This window comes from Mus pahari, chromosome 6 (assembly GCF_900095145.1).
Source record: "Mus pahari chromosome 6, PAHARI_EIJ_v1.1, whole genome shotgun sequence".
NCBI classification, from domain to species: Eukaryota; Metazoa; Chordata; class Mammalia; order Rodentia; family Muridae; genus Mus; species Mus pahari.
In genome coordinates this window covers 80,292,647-80,312,828 of record NC_034595.1, presented here as the reverse complement: position 1 = coordinate 80,312,828, position 20,182 = coordinate 80,292,647, and the positions used below count along the sequence as shown (strand labels likewise).

The 20,182-nt window shown below is 52.7% G+C and overlaps 1 protein-coding gene and 1 non-coding gene across 3 annotated transcripts in view; one reads left to right on the top strand and one right to left on the bottom strand.

Moving 5' to 3' along the window:
- Positions 1 to 4,877: 4,877 nt before the first annotated feature.
- Positions 4,878 to 20,182, top strand: part of Kiaa1522 (KIAA1522 ortholog) — a 30,657-nt gene continuing 15,352 nt past the window's right edge. The window contains exon 1 of one of the 2 annotated variants that reach the window (XM_029539634.1): positions 4,878 to 5,042. Coding sequence is in view for 1 of the 2 variants with exons in the window: in XM_021200332.2 (XP_021055991.1) it covers positions 14,558 to 14,648 (91 nt within the window). In the remaining variant the exon portion in view is untranslated. Of the gene's footprint in view, positions 5,043 to 14,462; positions 14,649 to 20,182 lie in introns of those variants that run through there. The other variant, XM_021200332.2, reaches the window with a different exon arrangement.
- LOC115064291 lies at positions 20,044 to 20,181 on the bottom strand. The gene has a single exon (XR_003844133.1). It is a non-coding gene; the product is annotated as a small nucleolar RNA SNORA67 (small nucleolar RNA).

The window sequence follows — 20,182 nt, the reverse complement described above, 5'->3', positions numbered from 1 at the left end:
GCACTCAGGAGGCAGAGGCAGGTGGCTGAGTTAGGGACCAGCCTCATCTACAGAGGGAATTCCAGGACAGCCAGGGCTAAACAGAGTAACCCTGTCTCAAAACAAAAACAAAACAAAAAAACAAAACAAAACAAACAAACAAACAAACAAACAAAAAACTAGAACAACAACAGAAGAAGAAGAGAAAGAAAAGAAAAGAAAATCCATTAAAAACAAAGCCCTCAGTGCCAGGCATGGTGGCGCACGCCTTTAATCCCAGCACTCGGGAGGCAGAGGCAGGCGGATTTCTGAGTTCGAGGCTAGCCTGGTCTATAGAGTGAGTTCCAGGACAGCCAAAGCTATACAGAGAAACCCTGTCTCCAAAAAAACCATAAATAAATAAATAAATAAATAAATAAATAAATAAATAAATAAATGAAACAAAGCCCTCCAAGGCCTGGGGGTTACAGCTCAGCTGACAGTACCTACCTAGAACTTTCAGGTTGGGGGGCGTTGGGGGGGGTGGTTTTCTCTTCAGTACCAGGTAAACCAGGAGGAATGGCAGACACCTGTAATTCTAGCACTTGGGAGGAGTCAGGAGATCAGGAATTCAAGTTGAGTCAGGAGCTGCTCAAGGTCATTCTCCTCAGCTACATAATGACATGTGTGTGTGTGTGTGTGTGTGTGTGTGTGTGAGAGAGAGAGAGAGAGAGAGAGAGAGAGAGAGAGAGAGAAGGGGGAGGTGTAGAAATCATAGATTTTGAAAGAGGAAAAATGTAGTATTGCTAAAAGAAAGGAATCCTCTCTCTCACACACACAGTATGGACTGAGACTTGAACTCAGGACCTTGGTAGGCCACCAGAGAGCTGTATCCTTCCCACACCCAGCTTTTCTTTTTGAGACAGGCTCCTTAGGATGACCTCATCTTAAGTCATGTTCCTTCCAAGTAGATAGCTGGATTACAGGTGCCAGACAGAACACCAACGAGACCAATAATTACACTCTGTACTAAGGGAATGGAAGTCGGTGGCCGTGATCCATCTTTAGCTGCTTGGAACTCAGAGCAGGTGTGGAAGAGATCCACCTAAACAAAGGGAACCGCCACCCGTTCCTCAAAGACGCAGCAGTGACTTCCTCTTCTCTCTCTGCTCCTAAATCTTCCTCCTTTTCCTCAGCTTCTCGCCAGCCGGTACCAACTGGGAGCTGGGCACACCTCCTTTGGGCCTCATACCACTGACCCTGGGCAGTTACTCCAACTCTTATCCCAGAAGGGGTTGGGAGGGGCTGAATGGGTGGAATTAGTCTGGGGCTCTGATTCTAAGAGATGCAGGGAAGATCAAAGAAGACCTCAGCAGGGAGTTTGTTTGAAATGTTAACAAAGCCGCTAGATGCCCGCAGCCCGAGGGTAAAGGACACAGGAACGTTGGTGGAGGGAGGGGCTCGGCGGGGTTCCCTTTCCCACGGTTTACTGGGGGTCTACAATTTAGCAGGACCTCTCTGCCCTGCATTAAATCCTCAGCCCTTCCCATTGGTCCAAAGGCCGACAGGGGAGGGGGCGGGCACAGGAGCTCCCTCCCCCTTTCTAGTGTCCCACTGAAAGGACGGGTTCAGTCACACCTCGGCCTGGCTGAGAAGGAGAGTCTGTCCTGGAGGAAGAAGCCGGGCCCACACAGAGACAAAGCGGGTGCCTTTGGGAGACAGCTCTTCCAAGCAACTGTCTTGAGCTTCCCAAACGTGTTAGAGCAAAGTTAGAGGGCCCTTGGGCTGCGGCCCTGAGTCTGGTTATTGCAAGTTCCTCTTTAGGGACAGGTTAGCAACTTCCTGCTGGGTCAGGTGACAGCCTGGCTCCAGGTTGGACTTTGTGCTGGCATTACAGGGACTTCTGGGAAGTCAGTGCCAGGTCCTGCCGCTGAAGTAAGGGAGCTCAGGAGGAGCTCAGCTGAGCTGAGCAATCCCGAGGCCAGGGGAAGCACGCAGCTCCCGCTGGGGCACAGGCTGGCTCCCAGACTGGGGAGGTGTGTACGGTAATGAGGAGGGGGGAAGGGAAAGAACACAACCGTGACTTTCCTGTACTCTTTCCTTTCCCTCGGAATCAGGTACTCCGTCCGATCTGTGGGTTAATTCCTGGGGACTCTGGTGTGAGAGGAGCCTTACCTGGATTTATGGAGTCACACATGGCTCTGAACTCTGAAAGGTCCTAGGCTAGTTAGAACACCCTGTTGTCGTCCCGCCCACCCAGGTTCTCGTAAAGTTCAGGCTGGGTCTCAAACTCACTCTGTAGCCCAGGATGATCTTGAACTGACCCATCTGCTTCCATCTTCTGAATGCTGGGGTGACACCCCACACTACCACACTGGTTTATAAAGAGCTGGAGAGCTGGGGCTGGAGAGCAGGGCTCTGTGCTTGGCGGCAAGCACTCTGACTGAGCTACCAGCCCCACTATTTTCCTAAAGCCTTTCGTTCCTCTTCCATTTGTGCAGTGGTGAACCTAGGGTTTCGGACACAAAAGGCCAGCACCCTGCCATTACACTATAACCCCAGCTACAAACTCATGGAGAACACTGATTCCCTTTTTAAAAATCATGTGTTTTTTTTTTTTTTTTTTTTTTTTTTTTACTTTTTTTTTTTTTTTTTTTTTTTTTTTTATCCTGACTGCAGTCTCTCCTCCTTCCCTCTCTGCCTCACTCCCTCCCCTCAGATCCTCCTCCATCCATTCTTCCTCCATTTCTATCCAGAAAAAAGACAGGCTTCCCATGGATATCAACCAAACATGGCACATCAAGTTGCAGTAAGACTAAACATCTCTCCTCATATTAAAGCTGGAAACTTGATATGAGAAAGAGAGTCTCAAAATCAGGCAAAAGGAAGAGGCAGAGGCAGCCCCTGCTCCTGAGGCAGAGGCGGCCCCTGCTCCCAATTGCGCCCTTGCTCCCACTCTTAGGGCTCCCACAAGATCAAGCTGAGCGACTGTAACACATCTTCAGAGGACCTAGGTCAGTCTCATGCAGGCTCCCTGGCTGCCCGATCCAGTTTCTGTGAGCGCATACAAGACCAGATTTGCAGATTTTTTTTTTAAATGTACATTGGTGTTTTGTCTGCATGCATCTGTACAAGGGTGTCCGAGCCTCTGGAACTGGAGTTACAGACTTATGAGTTGCTACGTGGGTGCTAGGAATTGAACTTGGGTCCTCTAGGACAGCAGCCTGTGCTCTGAACCACTGAGCCATCTCTCAAGCCCGAGAGCAACACTTTTTGCAGCCAGGCGTGTTGGTGGTGGTGGCTGCTTACATAGGTCCACCATACGATGACATGATGATGGCTGAACATGAGGCCTTACGGATTACACAGCCAAACTCCTCCACCACAGTAAAGAGAGTATTGAAAGAGTGGGTACTGGCGGCTAGGAAGGAGGAACACTCTCCTGACCACCCTTTCCAAAAGTCAGGGCAAGAACCGCCATTAAATCTCCAATCCGACTTCCTCTCCTCCTGCTGGGAGCGGCTGGCATTCAGAAAAGACTAGTTTATACATGCAAACAAACAAACAAAAAGCCAGAGTATTTATCTTCCCACTTCTGGATGAACGCAGACTTACTTTATCCCTTTGCCTGAGGCTCAGCATGGGCAGTAGGTGATCTGCCTCAGGGCCCAGGTTTGCCACAGCTGGGAGCCTTGGGGACATTCGGGGTCAGGAGCAGGACAGATTGCTCTGCTCTGTCGTCACTTACAACCTTAGAGTGAGGTCTACCGCGGGTCAGGGCAGATTAGGCTCAGCCATCAGTTCCTGTTCCTGTCCTTATGCAGACCAGAACCCGGGAGAAAGCTGTGTGACAAAAGTCAAGTTGAGAATGCTAGACAACTCTCAACTCTAACTGCAGGATGGATGAAGAAGACCGTCTGGGGACTGCGGAGGTTTGCTAGCCTCTAGGCAGAGATGAGCATCAGAATGCTGGCTTTGATCCCCTCCTGCCCTCACTCTCCCTTCTGTCCTAAGGGGAAACATTCCCTACCTTGCTTTCCTCACAGCTTATACAATCAGAGATATAAAAGGGCTTGGTCAGCTATAATACAGCACGGGAGGCCGGCAAGGAAATGAACCCAACATTTTCCATACTTCTAAAGGCTTTCTCTTAGCCAGCTTCCCCAGGCACTCACTAGTCACCTACCTCAAGACCCACCCTTATTTATCGTAGTTGAGCATCTCAGTGTCTTAATATAAGTGCCCTGGGGGGAATCACAGCCTTGTTAAGGGTAAACTGAGGCCAGATCATCCCACTCTAGGTACTCAGGAATGAATCAGGAACAATCAAGAACACAGAGCAATTGCTGGAGGCTGGGACCCCCCCTCCCCCCGGCTGTGGTCCTGAGCCAGGGGCATGCCTGCCACAGGTCCCAGGTGTCTGGGAAAAAGTCTTTCTCTAACCGTAGGAGACACTGGGTGATCCAAGCCCAGTACCTCGCTCCTCTACGAATCCCGAACACCCTCGGGGTCCTCCGAGAGACAGACCCTCGAGGATCGGAGAGGGGGGCGAGGAACCCCTTCTCTGCAGCCAGACCTCGCCCTCGGGGCACGGCCGGCGGGGAGGGGCACCTTGCCGCTGCGCTGCTACCGTCTCCCCCCCACCCCCCGTCCCCGACGGCCGCTCCCGCCGCTCGCGCCCCGCCCGCCTGGCGGCCCCGCCCGCGCTGCCCCCGCCCCCGCAGCGATCGCTCGGCCTCCGCCGCCCAAACTTTTTTCTCCGGGCGCGTCTCCGGCGGCGGTCGCCCCCGCGCATGGGCGCCGCGCTGCAGGGGGCCTGACCCCCGCCGCCGGCACCGCGCCTCCCCAGCCCCGCGCCATGGCGGCCCGCGCGCCCCCCGCCGCACCTGCGGCCGACGAGCCGGGGAGCCCCGGCGGCCCCCCGCGCAGGAAGAAGTCCCGCTCCGGCCTCCGCCGCGCCTTCAGCTGGCTGCGGGGCAAACGGCGCAAGAAGAAGCCGGCCGGGGCCGAGGGCGCCGAGTCCGCCGCCCCGCGGGCTAAGAAAGCGGACGACAAGGCCAAGCGGGCCAAGGGCAAAAGCCGAGGTGAGCTGGCCTGGCACCTGGGTCGAGCGCGCCCGAGGGTGTGGCAGGGTGGCTCCTCTGGTGGGGTCGGCTGTATGTGGACGACTTGTCTCCTAGGCAATGGTTTTGGGGGGAGCGAAGAGCCCAGGGCACCCCAAGATAGGTCCTGCGCGGCTCCAGGGACACAACCTATCCAACTTTGAGGGGCAGAGACCCCCATCTGGGCAGGGATCCCCTAGTTTAAGCAGGAAGTGCTGGCTGGCTGGCTGTTCTGGTGGAAAGACACTTCCCTTCTCCTAGGTTCTGCCCTCTGCTGAGTCAGGGGGTCAGAGATTTGACACTGGCCCGGGGCCAATGGGAGAGGCAGGTGGCCTTGGGTCTTGGGAAGTCGTAGGTCTCTGGGTCTTTAGGGTCAGCCTACTCAAAAGGAGTTTTTTTTTGCCCTCCAGGTAGATCCTGGTTCCAGGTCCACAAAGTACTCAGCTTGGAGTCCTTTGCCTGAGGTTACCAGTGTTAGTTTTTCCCATCTCCACCCCCCTCCATCGCACCCCCCTCTTACCTGGGCCAAACCACAAACATCCACCTCCTGAGGTGGTGAGATCACCTTCCTGAACCAGAGGCCGCTCCTCATCACTCACCACTCTCCCTAGTCCCTTGTCCCCGTGGGAACCTGCTTGTGTTGAAAATGGAGAAACTGAGGCTCAAGGGAGGTGGAGAGCCTTTGCCTGCTCTGCTGCCCCGGGTGAAATCAGCAGCTGCTTTCTATCTAGTCTTGGGAAGTTTTGAACCCATGGCTCTCCCTGGACCGGAAGGGATGGGAAGCCTGAGAGATGGGGAAGGAGGAAACAGACTTACATTCCGGTTAAGGTCACTGTACTTTTTTGGCCACTTGTTTGGCTTCTCCCCCATCTCCTGTTTCTGTCTTCAGTTTGGTGGGGAGACCTTTAGTCTCTGCTGGGGGGGGGGGGGGTAGAGGCCAGCTGCTGCTGGAAGTTTATCTTCCTGTACTGCCAAGCTAAAGTGCTGAAGGTGAGGGAATGACCCATCCCACCTAGCCGTGTTTACCTTCAGTGTCCTTTAACTACCTCTGGTGAATCAGAAGGGACTTTAGGGGTCAGGAAGAGGGTGGAAAGCCTCTTGTACGATTGCATCCGGCAGATCTTCCTTTTGGATAAGGGCCCTGCTCCCTTGCGGCCCAGCCACAAATAGAAATTTAGGGGCTGGGACTGAGATGAGTGGGCCAAGCCCCTAGGGAAGGTTTGCTGGAGGGGTGTTTCCCAGGGTTCTGCAGCCCCTAACTGGAGGGGATGTGTCCCAGGGTTCCTTCCCCACTGGCATTCAGGGTGAAGTCATTCCCCTCTGCCTTAAGAGAGCTTGTGTCAGAAAGACAGCAATACAGGTTGTGGTCGGTGGTCGGATGGTCAGGCAGGATAGTGGACCAGTGGGATACCTTAAGGGAGTGGATTCTCTTTTTCAGGCGAGCAGGCTGCAGGTACTGTGGGTAGGTTAGCACTGGAACCTCCTGGGGTTGGCAGTTCAGTGGCCTAGCCTCCTTCTCTCTTGTGTTGGGTATTGAGTGGCACTGGGCTTTCTGGGCAGCAGGTCGGCCTCACAGAGTCCACGTGCATGGGTGACACCCTCTGCCCTGAGCTGTTGTCTTTCCAAGTGTGCAGGTCCTTCTGAGGGCAGCCTTGTTCCCTTTTGCTCCAGCCTCCAATTGTTCCGATTGTGTCCCTGTCACCTGCCTGGCCCAACTTCTTTTCTGTTTATTAAGAGAAATAAATCCGATCTCTCTAATCTCCACCGGCCAGGAAGGGGAGGCTGGAGGCTTAACTCTTTCCGGGCAGGTGACCATCAGAATGGATCTGGGGGGTGGGGGAAGGAGGGATACCAGGAGCGTTCTGAGGGACTGAGAGGCCTCTGTGGGAAGCTCATCGAGTCCACCACACTCTCAGAGTCAGAGATCTAGAGGCCCAGGTCTCTGCTTCCCTTGCTGCTGCAGTCTCCCCCCCCCCTGCCCCCCATTCTTCCTCTCACAGCTCTAACAGAAAGGAGGAAACCTGACATTGATTGATTACTCTAAATGTGTCAGGAGACTTACATCCATTCCCTCACTAGATCCCATTTGCAGAGCCGGGCATGGTGGCAGGACTCCACCAGCTTTGGAGTTGCTGAGGCAGGGGAATAAATTTGAGGCCAGCCTAGGCTACATATCAATGCTTGGTCTCAAACTGGGGAGTTGGGGTTGGGGGCGGGGTGGGAATCCCATGGGAGAAAACCCTGAGGCTTACTGAAGGTGAATGAGTGATTTGACCAAACTCAGGTTTAACAAAGTCGGATGCCTCAAGAATGAACATGATTCTCCAGAAGACACAAAGGGGAGTCTTGAAGGACTCATGGAGCCCACTCTCCAGAGAGGCAGCCCAGGGGGAATCTAGGGAACAGGGTAGAGTGGGCAAGGATCAAGAGGCATGCAAATGAGCTTAATTCTGGTCTCCTAGGAAGACCCATGACAGTGCTCAAACAACTGTGAGCTCACAGCCTCATAGGACCCAGAGGGGACCTTTCCCTGGACTCAGCTGTGATGACCTGTGACCTTTCCCCAAGGTTCTCATTAGGGATGATATGAGATGTGATATGATAGGAATGACATGTCCCACTCACAGCAAAGAGAAGTCTGCATGGAACGCTAGGGATTGCTAGATTGTGCTTATAAGCTTAGTCCAGTCTGGCAAAAGTGGGTTTGAGTCTGGCAGGAGTCTGGCCCATGGGAACAGTTCTTCTGTTCCTCTCAAGCTTCAGGACCCAGGCTGCCCACTCACCCTTTCATGCCCACCCTTCCTTACCTATAAAACCAGGGCGTTTGAGAATCCAATTAGATAACAGACATGCGAACCCTTTGTGAGCCGTGGAGCTCCGTTGGGTGGTGGTGGCCTTTCCATGTGTGGTGCCCAAGACTCGGGAATTAGTTCAGTTCATTTAGTCACACCTGCATGCCGAGAGATTCTGACTGATGTGGAGTCAAAGAAGGTGGAGTTTCCCCTCGTCTCACAGGAGAGGGCAGATATAAGAGGAAGTTGAAAAAGCAAAAGCAAACAGGAGTCTATATTTTCTGGAAAGATCGCCTGGACAAGTGTGTAGGGATGAAGTGTTTCTGGGACTGATGCCAGAACAGGTCCAGTGGCCAACCAGGGAAGACTTCCTGGAGGTAGTGAGCAGTTTGTGGAAGAAGGGAGTTAGCAGGACAGCTGACCCGAGTCAGACAGGCCGGGCTTTCCCTGTGTTTGGAGGAACAGTGGAAAAAGTCCTCAGGATGCAAAACAGTTGCTCAAGGTGATGGGGATACTGAGGCCAAGACAGGTAGCGTGGGGTTAGGGATGTGTTCACCCAGTATGCATGAAGCCCTGGTTCTGATCTCTGTCCCTGTGTCCCCGGCACAGAATGAACTGGGTGTGGTAGCACACACCTATAAGCCTAGAACTTGGTAGGTAGCGGCAGGTGTTAGGAGTTCAAGGTCATTTCAGCTACACAGGGAGGTACATTGGCCAGCCTGGGGTACAGGAAACCCTGCCCCTGTCTGTGGAAGTGATGTCTGTAGTGACAATCTTCAAAGGCCATACTTTCCAAAGTCACGTGACTGCAGCTGAGTTTCTAACTGGAAAGTGTGAAAGAGCTTTCCAGTGCACCAGCTTTGGGGAAGAGGCGTGTGGTCCTTCTGTGTCCCTTGGGCACTGATAAGCTTTGACACTGAGGATTCAAGAACTCCTTCTCCCTGCCAAGTCTAACAGAGGTCACCCTAGGAACGCCATGCCTTCCACTTGACCACTCACGTCCAGAGGGCTGTCCTTGGTGTGAGTTTGTAGAGTCTAGGGTGGGTTTTCGTTTGTTTATTTTTTTTTAAAAAAAGATTTTATTTTATGTATGTGAGTACATTGTTGATGTCCTCAGACACATTAGAAGAGGGCATCAGATCCCATTACAGATGGTTGTGAGCCACCATGTGGTTGCTGGGAATTGAACTCAGGACCTCCGAAAGAGCAGTCAGTGCTTTTAACTGCTGAGCCATCTCTTTAGTCCTGTTTGTCTGTTTTTAAAGTAGACCGTTCACTCCAGTGGAGTCAGTCTGTCTTACATCCTTACATGGGCAGTTGTGCTACCTTTAATGCCAGCACTTGGGAGACAGAGGCAGGAGGATCTCTTGAGTTTGAGGCTAGCCTGGTCTACAGAGTGAGTTCCTGGACAGCCAGAGCTACACAGAGAAACCCTGTCTGGAAAAATAGAAAATGAACCAAAAACAAACAAACAAAAAAAAACCACCAAAACTTTTTCGATTTATTTTATGTGTATGACTATTTTGCCAGCATGTATATGTGTATGATGTGGGCGTGCCTGGTGCCCATGAGGTCAGAAGAGGGTGTTATGGTGTTAGATTCCCTGGAACTGGAGCTACTGATGGTTGTAAGCCACCATGTGGGTGCTAGGAAATGAACCAGAGTCCTCTGCAAGAGCAACAAGTATCACCGAGTCATCTCTCTAGCCCCCCCCCTTTTATGAGACAGTCTCCCTGAGTCTGCCTGGCCCCCCATTTGGCCTGGAACTTGCCGTGTGTAGAGCAGGCTGGCCTTTCAAGTATACATCCTCACTAGTCATTAGTCTGCATCCTTCTGAAACACAGTCTTTGGGCACATTCTGCTTGAAGCTGGTCTGTTTGCTTTTCAGTAGCATTTTCACGGATGCTCACAAGCTGTCCTGTAGTGCGCATTTCCTCTGCCTGGGCTGTGCTTGCCTCTTGTACCCAGTGAGCTCCTCTTCATCCTTTAAGGCCCCACTGTCCTCATCTTTGATACTCTTAGACTTTAAAGCACCCTGCTTAAGAGATTTAAGTTTAAGAGAATTTGGTTTTCCTTTGGGTAGGTGCCTCTACCCAGATTTTTAGCTTGGGGTCTGGCCCATGTAATGGGTGCAGGGTTCCATCTGCTATAGTAGAGTGGTCTTTTACAGAGGGGGTAGGTAGTCCTTCTGTGTATCCTCTGGTCCCTGTGACGTGATGGGTATTGCCTGCCTTGGGCTTAGACAGAAAAGGAAGGCTTAACTAATTCCTTCCTTCCTTCCTTCCTTCCTTCCTTCCTTCCTTCCTTCCTTCCTTCCTTCCATCCAAGATTTATTTATTATTATATGTAGTTACACTGTAGCTGTCTTCAGACACTCCAGAAGAGGGNGTCAGATCTNNTTANGGATGGTTGTGAGCCACCATGTGGTTGCTGGGATTTGAACTCAGGACCTTTGGAAGAGCAGTCTTAACCGCTGAGCCATCTCTTCAGCGCCCTAATTTCTAAAATGCTTAGTACACGCTGCATGCCAGGCACTGAATGGGGATGGAGAGAGGAGAAGTCTCATTCTGGAACCTCAGGATCTGAGTGTGCGAGCTGGGAACGAAGAGTCATGGAACAAATAAGGAAGGGTTGGGAATCCAGACCAGAGTTAGGCATGGTGGCACGGGACTGCAGTCCCTGTACTTGGTTGGTTAGAGGCCAGGGGGATCAGGAGTTTAAAGTCATCTTCACTCAGGGCAAGTTGGAGGCCAGCCTGGGCCACATAAGATCTCATTTGAAAAAAACTAAACCAAAACAAAGAAAAGGCAGGACAGAGATGCTTTGGGGAGATCAAGGGCAGCTTCCTTGAGGTGCCATGTGCAGTAGCATTGAGGGGTGAGAGGAAGCTGGAGTCACTGGGCAGGTGGGCGTGGCTGGGGTGGGGGCCAGCTGGCTGGCTGGAGTTCTGGGGGTTCTCTATACTTTACTATCCAGGGTCCCCGAGGACAGAGGCTGAGTTAAAATGGTTCTGCCCTTGGCCCTGCCCAGCACAGGGCCTGGCACTACGTGACTTCGGGTCATAGGTGATCCAGCATGGGCAGCTTTAATCCTAGATAGTCAAAACTGATATCATAGGGAACACATTCATGGTACTTAGAGACAGGCACAGAGGAGGGGTGACTTGTTCAAGGTCCTCCTTCTTGGAGAAGCTGACCTGAGCTGACTGGATCCTTGCCTGGGACTGGAGCCCACCCCAGCTGGAGCCAGGCGGACTTTAGCTTTCCTCACTCCTTTGTTCAGACTTCAAACAGAAAAGCCCTTCCCAGAGAGGTGCCTCTAGCAGGGTGGGAAGAGCAGGAAGGAAGCCAGGAGGATTCGAGGGAACCTCCCCTTCCCTCTCTCAAGACACCTTCAGGCCTTGTTCCGGGTCTCTTGCCTCCTGCATGCATGCAGCCTTCTGCTGGAACCCCCCTCAGGCCTGGGAAGAGCCTGCAGTCTATGGTGGGCTGCCCCCTGAATTCCCTGTGGAAACAGCACTAGCCACAGGGTCTGCGGAACTGGGGTAGCCTGAGCTGTGACCAGGAAAATCCACATCCTCCCGCCCCCCTATGACACTCTTGTCAGCAGCAAGCAGAGCAGGCACCCTTCCACACCCCTGGAAATCCCCTCTCCCCGAATACTCAAAACCTCTCAGCTGCTCCTGGCCTGTCACATGCTGAAGGACTGGAATGAGAGGGAGCATTGTATAGTGTTTGGCCCGCAAGGAGCATGGTGGGGTGGGGAGAGTGGGGACACAGTCCCCAAGGCCACCTCCAGCTGTTTGGCTGAATTCGGGAAGGAAGGAGGTGAAGGCAGCTGCCTTGGGCTGGAGGAGTGAGATCTTTACCCCTTGCCTCCTGTTAGAGTGCGCTTCATGCGTGTGCGTGTGCGTGTGTGTGTGTGTGTGTGTGTGTGTGTGTGTGTGTGTGTGTGTGTGTGTGTGTGTGTGTCTCCCCACTGTTCCCAGGGCTGCTCTGCAGAGGAATCCTTGCTCCTCTCACAGGGGCCACAGGGGCAGTTCTGCCTGCATGGGCACTGAACCTGAATCTTGTGGCAGAGCTTATGATACGTGCTAGGTTCCTGAGAGTGGGAGGAGACAGCCCGGCTCCGCCTTCTGCCTGGTTAGCATGTTCTCTCCTGCAGGGTTCTAGCTAGGTGGAAACTTCGCCACTGTTCTGTAAGCAGGAGTGGTGTCACAAGGTACCCAAGGCTAACCATGCGCTGCACATGTCACATCTGCCTGTACAAATGCATAGCCATATTAATGCCCACCATACTGGTCCCCTCTTACTCCCAGATCACCCTGCCTCTCCGGTATTTGGCATCTGAGGGTCAAATCTCCAGGGTCCTGCAGCAGGTGCAGCCTTTGAAACAAAAAGCACCTATGTGCACGTGTGCCATCACCACTACCCCCACCAGTGCCACCACTTGCGTATCCAGACAGATGCTAGAGCTGTTACCGCTTCTGCATAGGCCTTACCATCTCCATCTTCATCTGATTCAGCAGCACACAGGGCAGGGCACATCTGCTAGGCTGAGCCTCGGTCTCCCAGGGTGATACATACACACACAGTTCTTATCCTTGTTGATATTTTTTGTGGTTAATAAGGCAGATACCCAAATAACTCAACGTCTTAAGACAAGTGTGGGGGCTAGAGAGATGGCTCTGCTCTTCCAGAGGTCCTGAGTTCAAATCCCAGCAACATGGTGGCTCACAACCATCTGTAATGAGATCTGATGCCCTCTTCTGGTGTGTCTGAAGGACAGTGTACTTTATATATAATAAATAAATCTAAAAAAAAAAAAAAAAAAGACAAGTGCTAGGATTGGCACTGGGCAGTCCTGAGGTATGATCAGCAAATCACAGGGCAGCATTAATGTTTGTGGAAGAACAGAGAACTGGTGCCAGAGAGAAGGGCACATGGGGGTGCAGAGGGTCAAGCAAAACTTTGGAGATGAGAAGGAATCTTCCAGGCAAAGACAGGAGTCAGCAGATGTATGTGGAGGTCAGAGGTCACCTAGGGGGAGTTGGTCTCCCTCTCCCATGAGGATCTTGGGAGTTGGACTTAGTTCAGTTGGTAAAGCATGTCAGCTAGTGCCTTCGCTTGCCTGCCCGCCAGCCAGATCATCTAGCTTTGATACAGGATTCTATTCTCTATGCAGATTGGTGCATACTGCTTGGTACACAGAGCATGTCATGCCAGCTCTTCAGGGACAGCACTGTTGTTAGCCTAAGGTTCTTTCTTAGTAAGAGAAGGGCCTCAGGGAAGGTTGAGTGTCCTGGAATTACTGGGCACTCCAGCAGGGTGGTGCCATAGAGAGAGGCTTGCTCAGCTGGTAGTGAGAAAAGGCCATAGGACTAGAAACCAGAACCAAGGGCTCTGGACTCTCAACCTAGTCTGAGGGGCCAGGCAAAGGGCCGTGGGCAGCCTAGAAGATTTTGAGAAGTGCTAAGGCTTAGTGAGGGTCTTGAAAAAAAAAAATAGAGATTTGCCTGAAGGGCACACAGCTCTACAATGTGATACATGGGTGACTTCAGATGTTAATAACCTCCATGTGCACACAAACAACAAACAATTGTAGTCAATCTCAAACACAAAAGCATAGTCTTATTGATAAACATTATGCATATATATGTATATGTATATACACAGACACACACACAGACAGATGGTTGCAAACTTAAATACAAACAAATCTCTGCTACTCTGCTACCCTGAGTGTGACAGTCACAATGCTAACTAAATACATGAAAGTATACACGTGGACATGAAAACAGGCTCAGCACGGACACACGTTCAATACACGATTATACTACTCAGAGACCACCCAGATGTTTAGGCTGGAGTGTATATGTAATGTCCACCTATACAAATACATAGGCATAGTAATGCTCAAAGTTACACATAGATGCACAGGCATTCATCCTTCAAGGTCACGCAGAGACAGATAAACAGAAAGGCAAGGGAAAATGTGGGTACAGGTGAGTCCGGATGTGACTCCTAGCTCTGTAGAATGCTCCTTGAATATGGGTCGGCCAACTGACTTCAAGGGACTCTAGTTTCCCCACTGGTAAAATGGATATGACAGAAGTACCTACCTCGTGGAATTATTTTGTGGATGAAGTGAAACACCGCATGAAAACAGGTAGCTCAGTGCGCAGTACTCATTGAGCACTTAGTAAAAAGATGCTACTATTATTTTCAACTCCCCGGGTTCAAGAGAGAGAGGCGATACACAAACACGTGACACTCATGGGGTGGTGGCCGGTGGGCACAGCAGCAGCAAGGTCCTGCCTGTCTGGAGGCCAGTCCCTTAGCCTCCCAGTTCCACTGCAGTCCTCCTTGAGATGCAGGCTGCTGGGCTGGGAGATTCCCCGACCCGCCTACCCAACCTGAACTGTCCTAGCCTTTCCCAGAGCGCTCAGGGCGGGGCGGCTCAGCAGGTCTCCCTGGTCTCTCGGAGGGGTGGAGCGGACAGGCCTCGCGCCAGGCCCCGCCCCTCCTCTGGCCCCACCCCCGGCATGACCATTGGCCGCAGTGCTAGGGGGCGTGGCCGGACTGGGGCTGGGGGCGCCCGCGGTGGCCGCCCGCGCGTCTTGCTGCCTCCCTGCCGGGGCTGCGGGCCCGGCGGCCGGGCTGGCTGGGCCGCGCTTGGGTGCTTGTGCCGGCTCCCGCACTCACCATGGGCAACTCACACCACAAGAGGAAGGCCCCTAGCGGCCCCCGGACCCGCAGCTTCTGGCGCTTCGGGCGATCGGCGAAGCGGCCCGCAGGTAGGGGTGGGGGCGGGGCAGGCGGGGAGGAGGGTCCCTGCAGTCGCCGCCGGTGCTGCGCCGTCCCCTCCCGGGGCCTGGTGGGCGTGAGAGTGGGGGGCCGGGAATCCGCTCAGATCCCACCCCTCACATGCGCACGGACACACACGTACCCACTCATACCCGCGGGCGGGCACGCGTACATTTTCACATCTTGCACACAACACCCATTCTCGTGTATGTGGGTGCAGAGACCAAAACCCGCATACACAGTCACACCCACACACTGGCACCCGGACACAGATCCTGAGGCACAGGTACATATACCTGTGCATACGGTTTACATGGCCACATGAGCTACACCCACGCCTAGGTTGACACACAGGCACACATATGAGTCATGTAGGTACAGTTGTCCAGTGTCTTAGGCACCCAGCTGTACACACAGGGTCATAGGCAGATTCTAAGGCGCTGTGTACAACACACATGGATGTGCATACACAACACACACACTTGTTCTCCAAACCTTTACCCCCAACAGTCTGAAAGTTTGCAGGAGGGAGGGAAAACAAAGGTAGGGGAAAGAAGCAGGAAACCAGAGCTGAAGGCTGGGGACCTACCCCGGTACGCGAGCGGGAGTCCAACTGCTTCCTTGAACCCACCCCCACCGTGCCACTGCACCTTCTCTTGGCCCCCCCCAGACCCCCGCAGTTTCCGAGGTGGCCGCCCCATCTTCCCCCATTCAATGCAGCCAGCGGGCTGGAACGTTGTTGCAGCCCTTCCCGGCGTGCTGCGGGATCCCTCCGCGGGTCACATTCCAGTCTCCAAGGGTGGGGGCTAGGGAATGAGGAAGGCCTCCAATCCCAAGGCTGAGATGGCGTTCCTGGTGTTCCCTTGTCAGTGCGACAGTTCTGGGTATCCCAGAGAGTCCCAAGGGGTTCTGGAGGGAGGGCCTGGTTTTCTCACCTTGTAAATGCAGAGGGGCAAGGTGGATTTAAAACTACACCCCACCAAAACGGGAAGCTTCAACCGATGCAGGTCTTCTAAGTATGGTGCTTGTAGGTCTGGGGTAAGGAGAGAATCCAGGAGGAAGTGGGATGATGGGGGGCCCTTGTGGGAAAATCCGCCTCTGTTCTCAGGATGGCCCACATTTTTGGAGAACTGTGGAGCCTGATGATCTCATTCTTCCCTCTGCTCCCCACATAAGGGTGATGGGAAGCCAGGAGAGAGAGAAGAGGGGTTTGTTCTCAGTGCCACTGCCAGAGGCGCTGGTGACCTTGGTCAGGTTTCTTTTTGGTTTCCTAGACCTCCATAGCTCCTACACCGGGCCTGTCTTAAAGGAGAGGACCTCAGCACGGTTGACCTGGGACCCACAGAGTTGTGGCTAGCCATTTGAAGGATGAAGAGATTGGGGTCTAGAGAGAAGGGCCTTGTTCAAGGTCGTTTGCATTGGGTGGTTTTGAGTTGTGATGGTGATCAGACAGTAGGAGGGGTTAATCTTGTTCAGGTGTACTCTTGACGATTTCTCAGAAGGTGGGCGTTGATGAGAAATGCCAGTAGTCTCCTTGCCTGTCAACTGTGAAGTCCTGGCTGTGGTTCTTCCACTCTCAAAGCCAGCAGGGCTGGGCTAGGGCAGGGCTGTTCCTCTGCTCTGTGATGGTTCATTTCATGTGTTTGTTTCCTAAGAATCAAGTGTGGGTGCAAACTTTGGAGTGAAGGAACGGGAAAGAAGGCGGTGGTTGGAGCTGGGCATGACAGTTAGCCTAAAGGCTGAGGACGGAGAGAGAGGATGGGCCGGAGGTCTCACCTAACTCCCGAATGCTGGGATTATGGGCATGCGCCCCTAGGCCTGGCTCTGACATCCGACTTCACTCTGGGGTGCTCAGTGACTCTTCTGACCATTGCTGCAACTCCAGGGCCACTCAAACTCCAAGGTGTTGCTAAGAGGCCGTGGGCATTGTCAAGGCAACACAGGGCCAGGGCTGGGAACTGTCCCAGGCTGTACATCAAAAGCTTGTCCTGGGGTCAGTTTTAGAAAACAGAGGCAATGTTCTTAACTCAGTCTTTGGAGGAGCCACAGGCTTAGCCCTGGAGTGTTGACAGGCTAGAGGCACAGCTGGGGCTTTACTGTGAAATATGGCGTGGCATAGAATTGGAACTGGGCTTGGGGGTTAGGGAGAAGTGGTTTATTTATTTGAGACGGGGTCTCACTATAGTTTTGGCTGTCCTGGAACTCTTAGATCAGGCTAGCCTTGAACTCACAGAGATCCACCTGCCTCTGCCTCCCAAATGTTGGGATTAAAGGCGTAAGCCACTGGATCCCTCGAAGTTTCAGTCCCTTTATCCTGCAGATTCAAGGTCCCTCTTAGTCTCACGGGCCCCGGTGTAGGCCTGGAGTTTGAGTGCTTGCTCACTTTATGGGATTGAGGAAGTACAAGGCGGAGGGGCCAGAAAGAGCTGAAGGATCCAGGTCACTGGGAGCCAGGGAAGGTGTTTGAGAAAAGGGAGGAGCCCACAGAACTGGTGTGTTAGGAAGATGGCTCCAGGGCCTGGGCAGGTGCAGGTAGGGCAGGTTAGGGTAGGGGGTGGGGCTGTCGAGAGTGGAAGCTCAGAGCCTGTTGCTGTAATTCAGGGGAGAGGTGATGAGCTGAGGGCTCCGGCAGGGTGGGGGCTGTGGGAGCGGAGGAGGGAGGAAGCAGCAGAATTGACAAAGACCTGGGATTATTGGGATGTTGGGAGCAGTGGCTCCGGAGGCCTGCTTGGGTGTGGGCTGGTATCAGTAGCTAGTGTAGAGAGAGATCAGGCCCAGTGCACACTCCCTTCACGTAACTTGCAGCAAGTGACAAGAGCTGTGCTGTTGTCTTCCACTTTACACATGGATAAGGGGGAGCTCGCTCAGCCAAGGGAGGTCACTTGCTCAGTGCTACAGAGAAGGTAGCTAAATTGTGACGTGTGCCCAAGTCCGTGTCCCTAACCAGCTCACGAGTGGATGGACACATGTCTGAGATAGGCAGAGGCAGCCTGAACCCTCAACCCTGGACCCTACTACAAGCCGGAGAGTAAGATGTGCCCTGGGAGAGGGGCAGGAGTTAGGTATTGAGGCCCTCAGGGTTTAGAGTGGGAACAGGTAGAAAGGGAAGCAGGAAGCCGGGCGTGTACCACCATGCCTTTAATCCCAGCACTCGGAGGCAGAGGCAGGCAGATTTCTGAGTTTGAGGCCAGCCTGGTCTACAGAGTGAGTTCCAGGATAGCCAGGGCTACACAGAGAAACCCTGTCTCAAGAAAACCAAAAAAAAAAAAAAAAAGGGAAGCCCAGATCTAAGGAAGGACGGTTTCCTGTCTTCATCAGATGCCATTAAAGGGGTCTGAGTGAGGAAGGCAGAGCATCCCTGGGCTGAAAAGACTTTGCGTCCTGCTGGGATTGCTGTTTTGGTGTCCAGGCCAGCAGGGTGCATGGTCCTGGACAGCCTGGGGGATGAACACTGCCAACTAAGAGTTCAGGAGAGCCATCCACTTTACCTTCTCTTCCATTCCCTCACCCTGTCCTGTCGGGCACCAGGCCTTATGGGGCTCCATTTTCCTCTTTAGGTGGAGAAACTGAGGGAAGGGACTGAGGGGTCAGACTGCCTGGCATTCCTTCCTAGTATCCTCTCCTTGTTTCTAAAGCTGGAGGGCCTGAGGTCTTCCAAGTTCCAAGGCAGGAAGGAGGGCTGAGGCCTCCCATTCCCTCGGTCCCCCCTCTTCTTTTGGGGGAGACTTGTGACCAACTTGTGACAGCTGAACTTGCCTGTGGTCGTGCTGGGCTTTCTAGATAAGGGGCTTATCCAGCTGTCATGGATCCGAGGTGCCTGTGATAAGTTGAGTCTTTTTTTCCTTTTTTTATACTTTATTTATTTTTTTATTTTATCTGTACTGGTGTTTTGCCTGCATGTATGTACATGTAAGAAGGTTAAATTCCCTGCATGTGGTGCTGGGGAATGAACCTGGGTCTGCTGGAAGAGTGGACCATGCGCCTAACAATTGAGTCATCTCCCTAGCTCCTGAACCACCTTTCTAGCCCATGAATGATTCTAAAAGGTCATTCTCATTCTCTCTCTCTCTCTCTCTCTCTCTCTCTCTCTCTCTCTCTCTCTCTCTCTCTCTCTCTGTGTGTGTGTGTGTGTGTGAGAGAGAGAGAGAGAGAGAGAGACAGACAGACAGACAGACAGACAGACAGACAGACAGACAGAGGCATGGAACGGGACAGATGCTTGGAGCACCATCCAGGGGCAGAGTTATTATACATGCAAAGGACTTCTTAGAGATTATCTCTTCCACACTACTACAATTAGAGAAACTGAGGCCTACAGATAGTGATTGCGTGGTGGTTGAGGGCCAGCCAGAGCGCAGCCAGGGTTGGACTCAGGCCTGTTCCTGGGCCTGGACTGCCAGATAAGGCGAGGTCACTGAAGAGGGATGCAGAGCCGATGTTAAGTGTGCTTTATCAGACTTTATCTTAATGGCCATTAACTCCACTCGAGATTGGAGGAGAGCTCCGGAAGTGGGCAGGGGCAGGACGTGGGCAGGGGCACTGGGCAGCTGGTTGCATGCGAAGAACATGGTTTTACAGCTAGTCAGAGCTGGCTCAAAGCGTGACTTTCCTGTCTTTCCTAGCCATATGACTTTGAGAAAGTCACTGACCCTTGAGCCTTAGTGAGATTGGGATCTCCTCAGCTGCTCGTCAGGAACACTAGTCGCTGCTGCGTTATGTATCAGTGGAAGGCCCTTTCTATACTGCCCATGCCCCGGAGGGGCCAAGGCCGGCTTTGATCCAGTACTGTGTATTAATACTGAGTTATGTAGCTTTCTTTTCTCTTTCTCTTTTTGGACAGGGTTTCACACAGAACAGGCTGGCCTCAAATCCTTTAGGAGTTACAGACATAGGCCACTGTGCCCAGTTCTTTTTTTTTTTTTTTTTGCCTCAAAAAGTGACATTTATTCAAATTGAGAGAGAGAAAAAAACTGAAACAAAACAAAAACAAAACAAAACCAAGATGTCCATCCCTTGGCTCCCTTCTCTTCCCCCTCCAGCTGTTCCTTGGCCCCACCCCAGGACTGAACCCTGGGCTAGGGCCAGGTAGCAGGACAGCCCCTCAAATGAGGTCAGCAACGTTGAAGGGCATCTCTTCAATGGAGGTGTTGTAGAAAGTCTCAATGTCTCGAAGAGTCCTCTTGTCTTCTTCTGTCACCATGTTAATAGCCACACCCTTAAGGCCAAACCGACCACCTTGACCAATTCTGTGGATGTAGTTTTCCCTGTTGGTGGGAAGGTCGTAATTGATGACTAAGGAGACCTGCTGTACTTCAATGCCTCTGGCCTAAGTCAAGAAAGAATATAGCCATCAGAGGATACAATCTATCCTAATTAAGTAGGCACTCTTGTAGGCAACGGAGGAGGGCAAAGGAAACAAGAGTTCCTTGTTCAGAGACCTCAGCATGCCTGGTTTTCTTCCAAGTTGCTACTTTCCTGAAAAGGGCACACAGTCAGCCCTTTGGAGAGGGAATCACCTTGGACT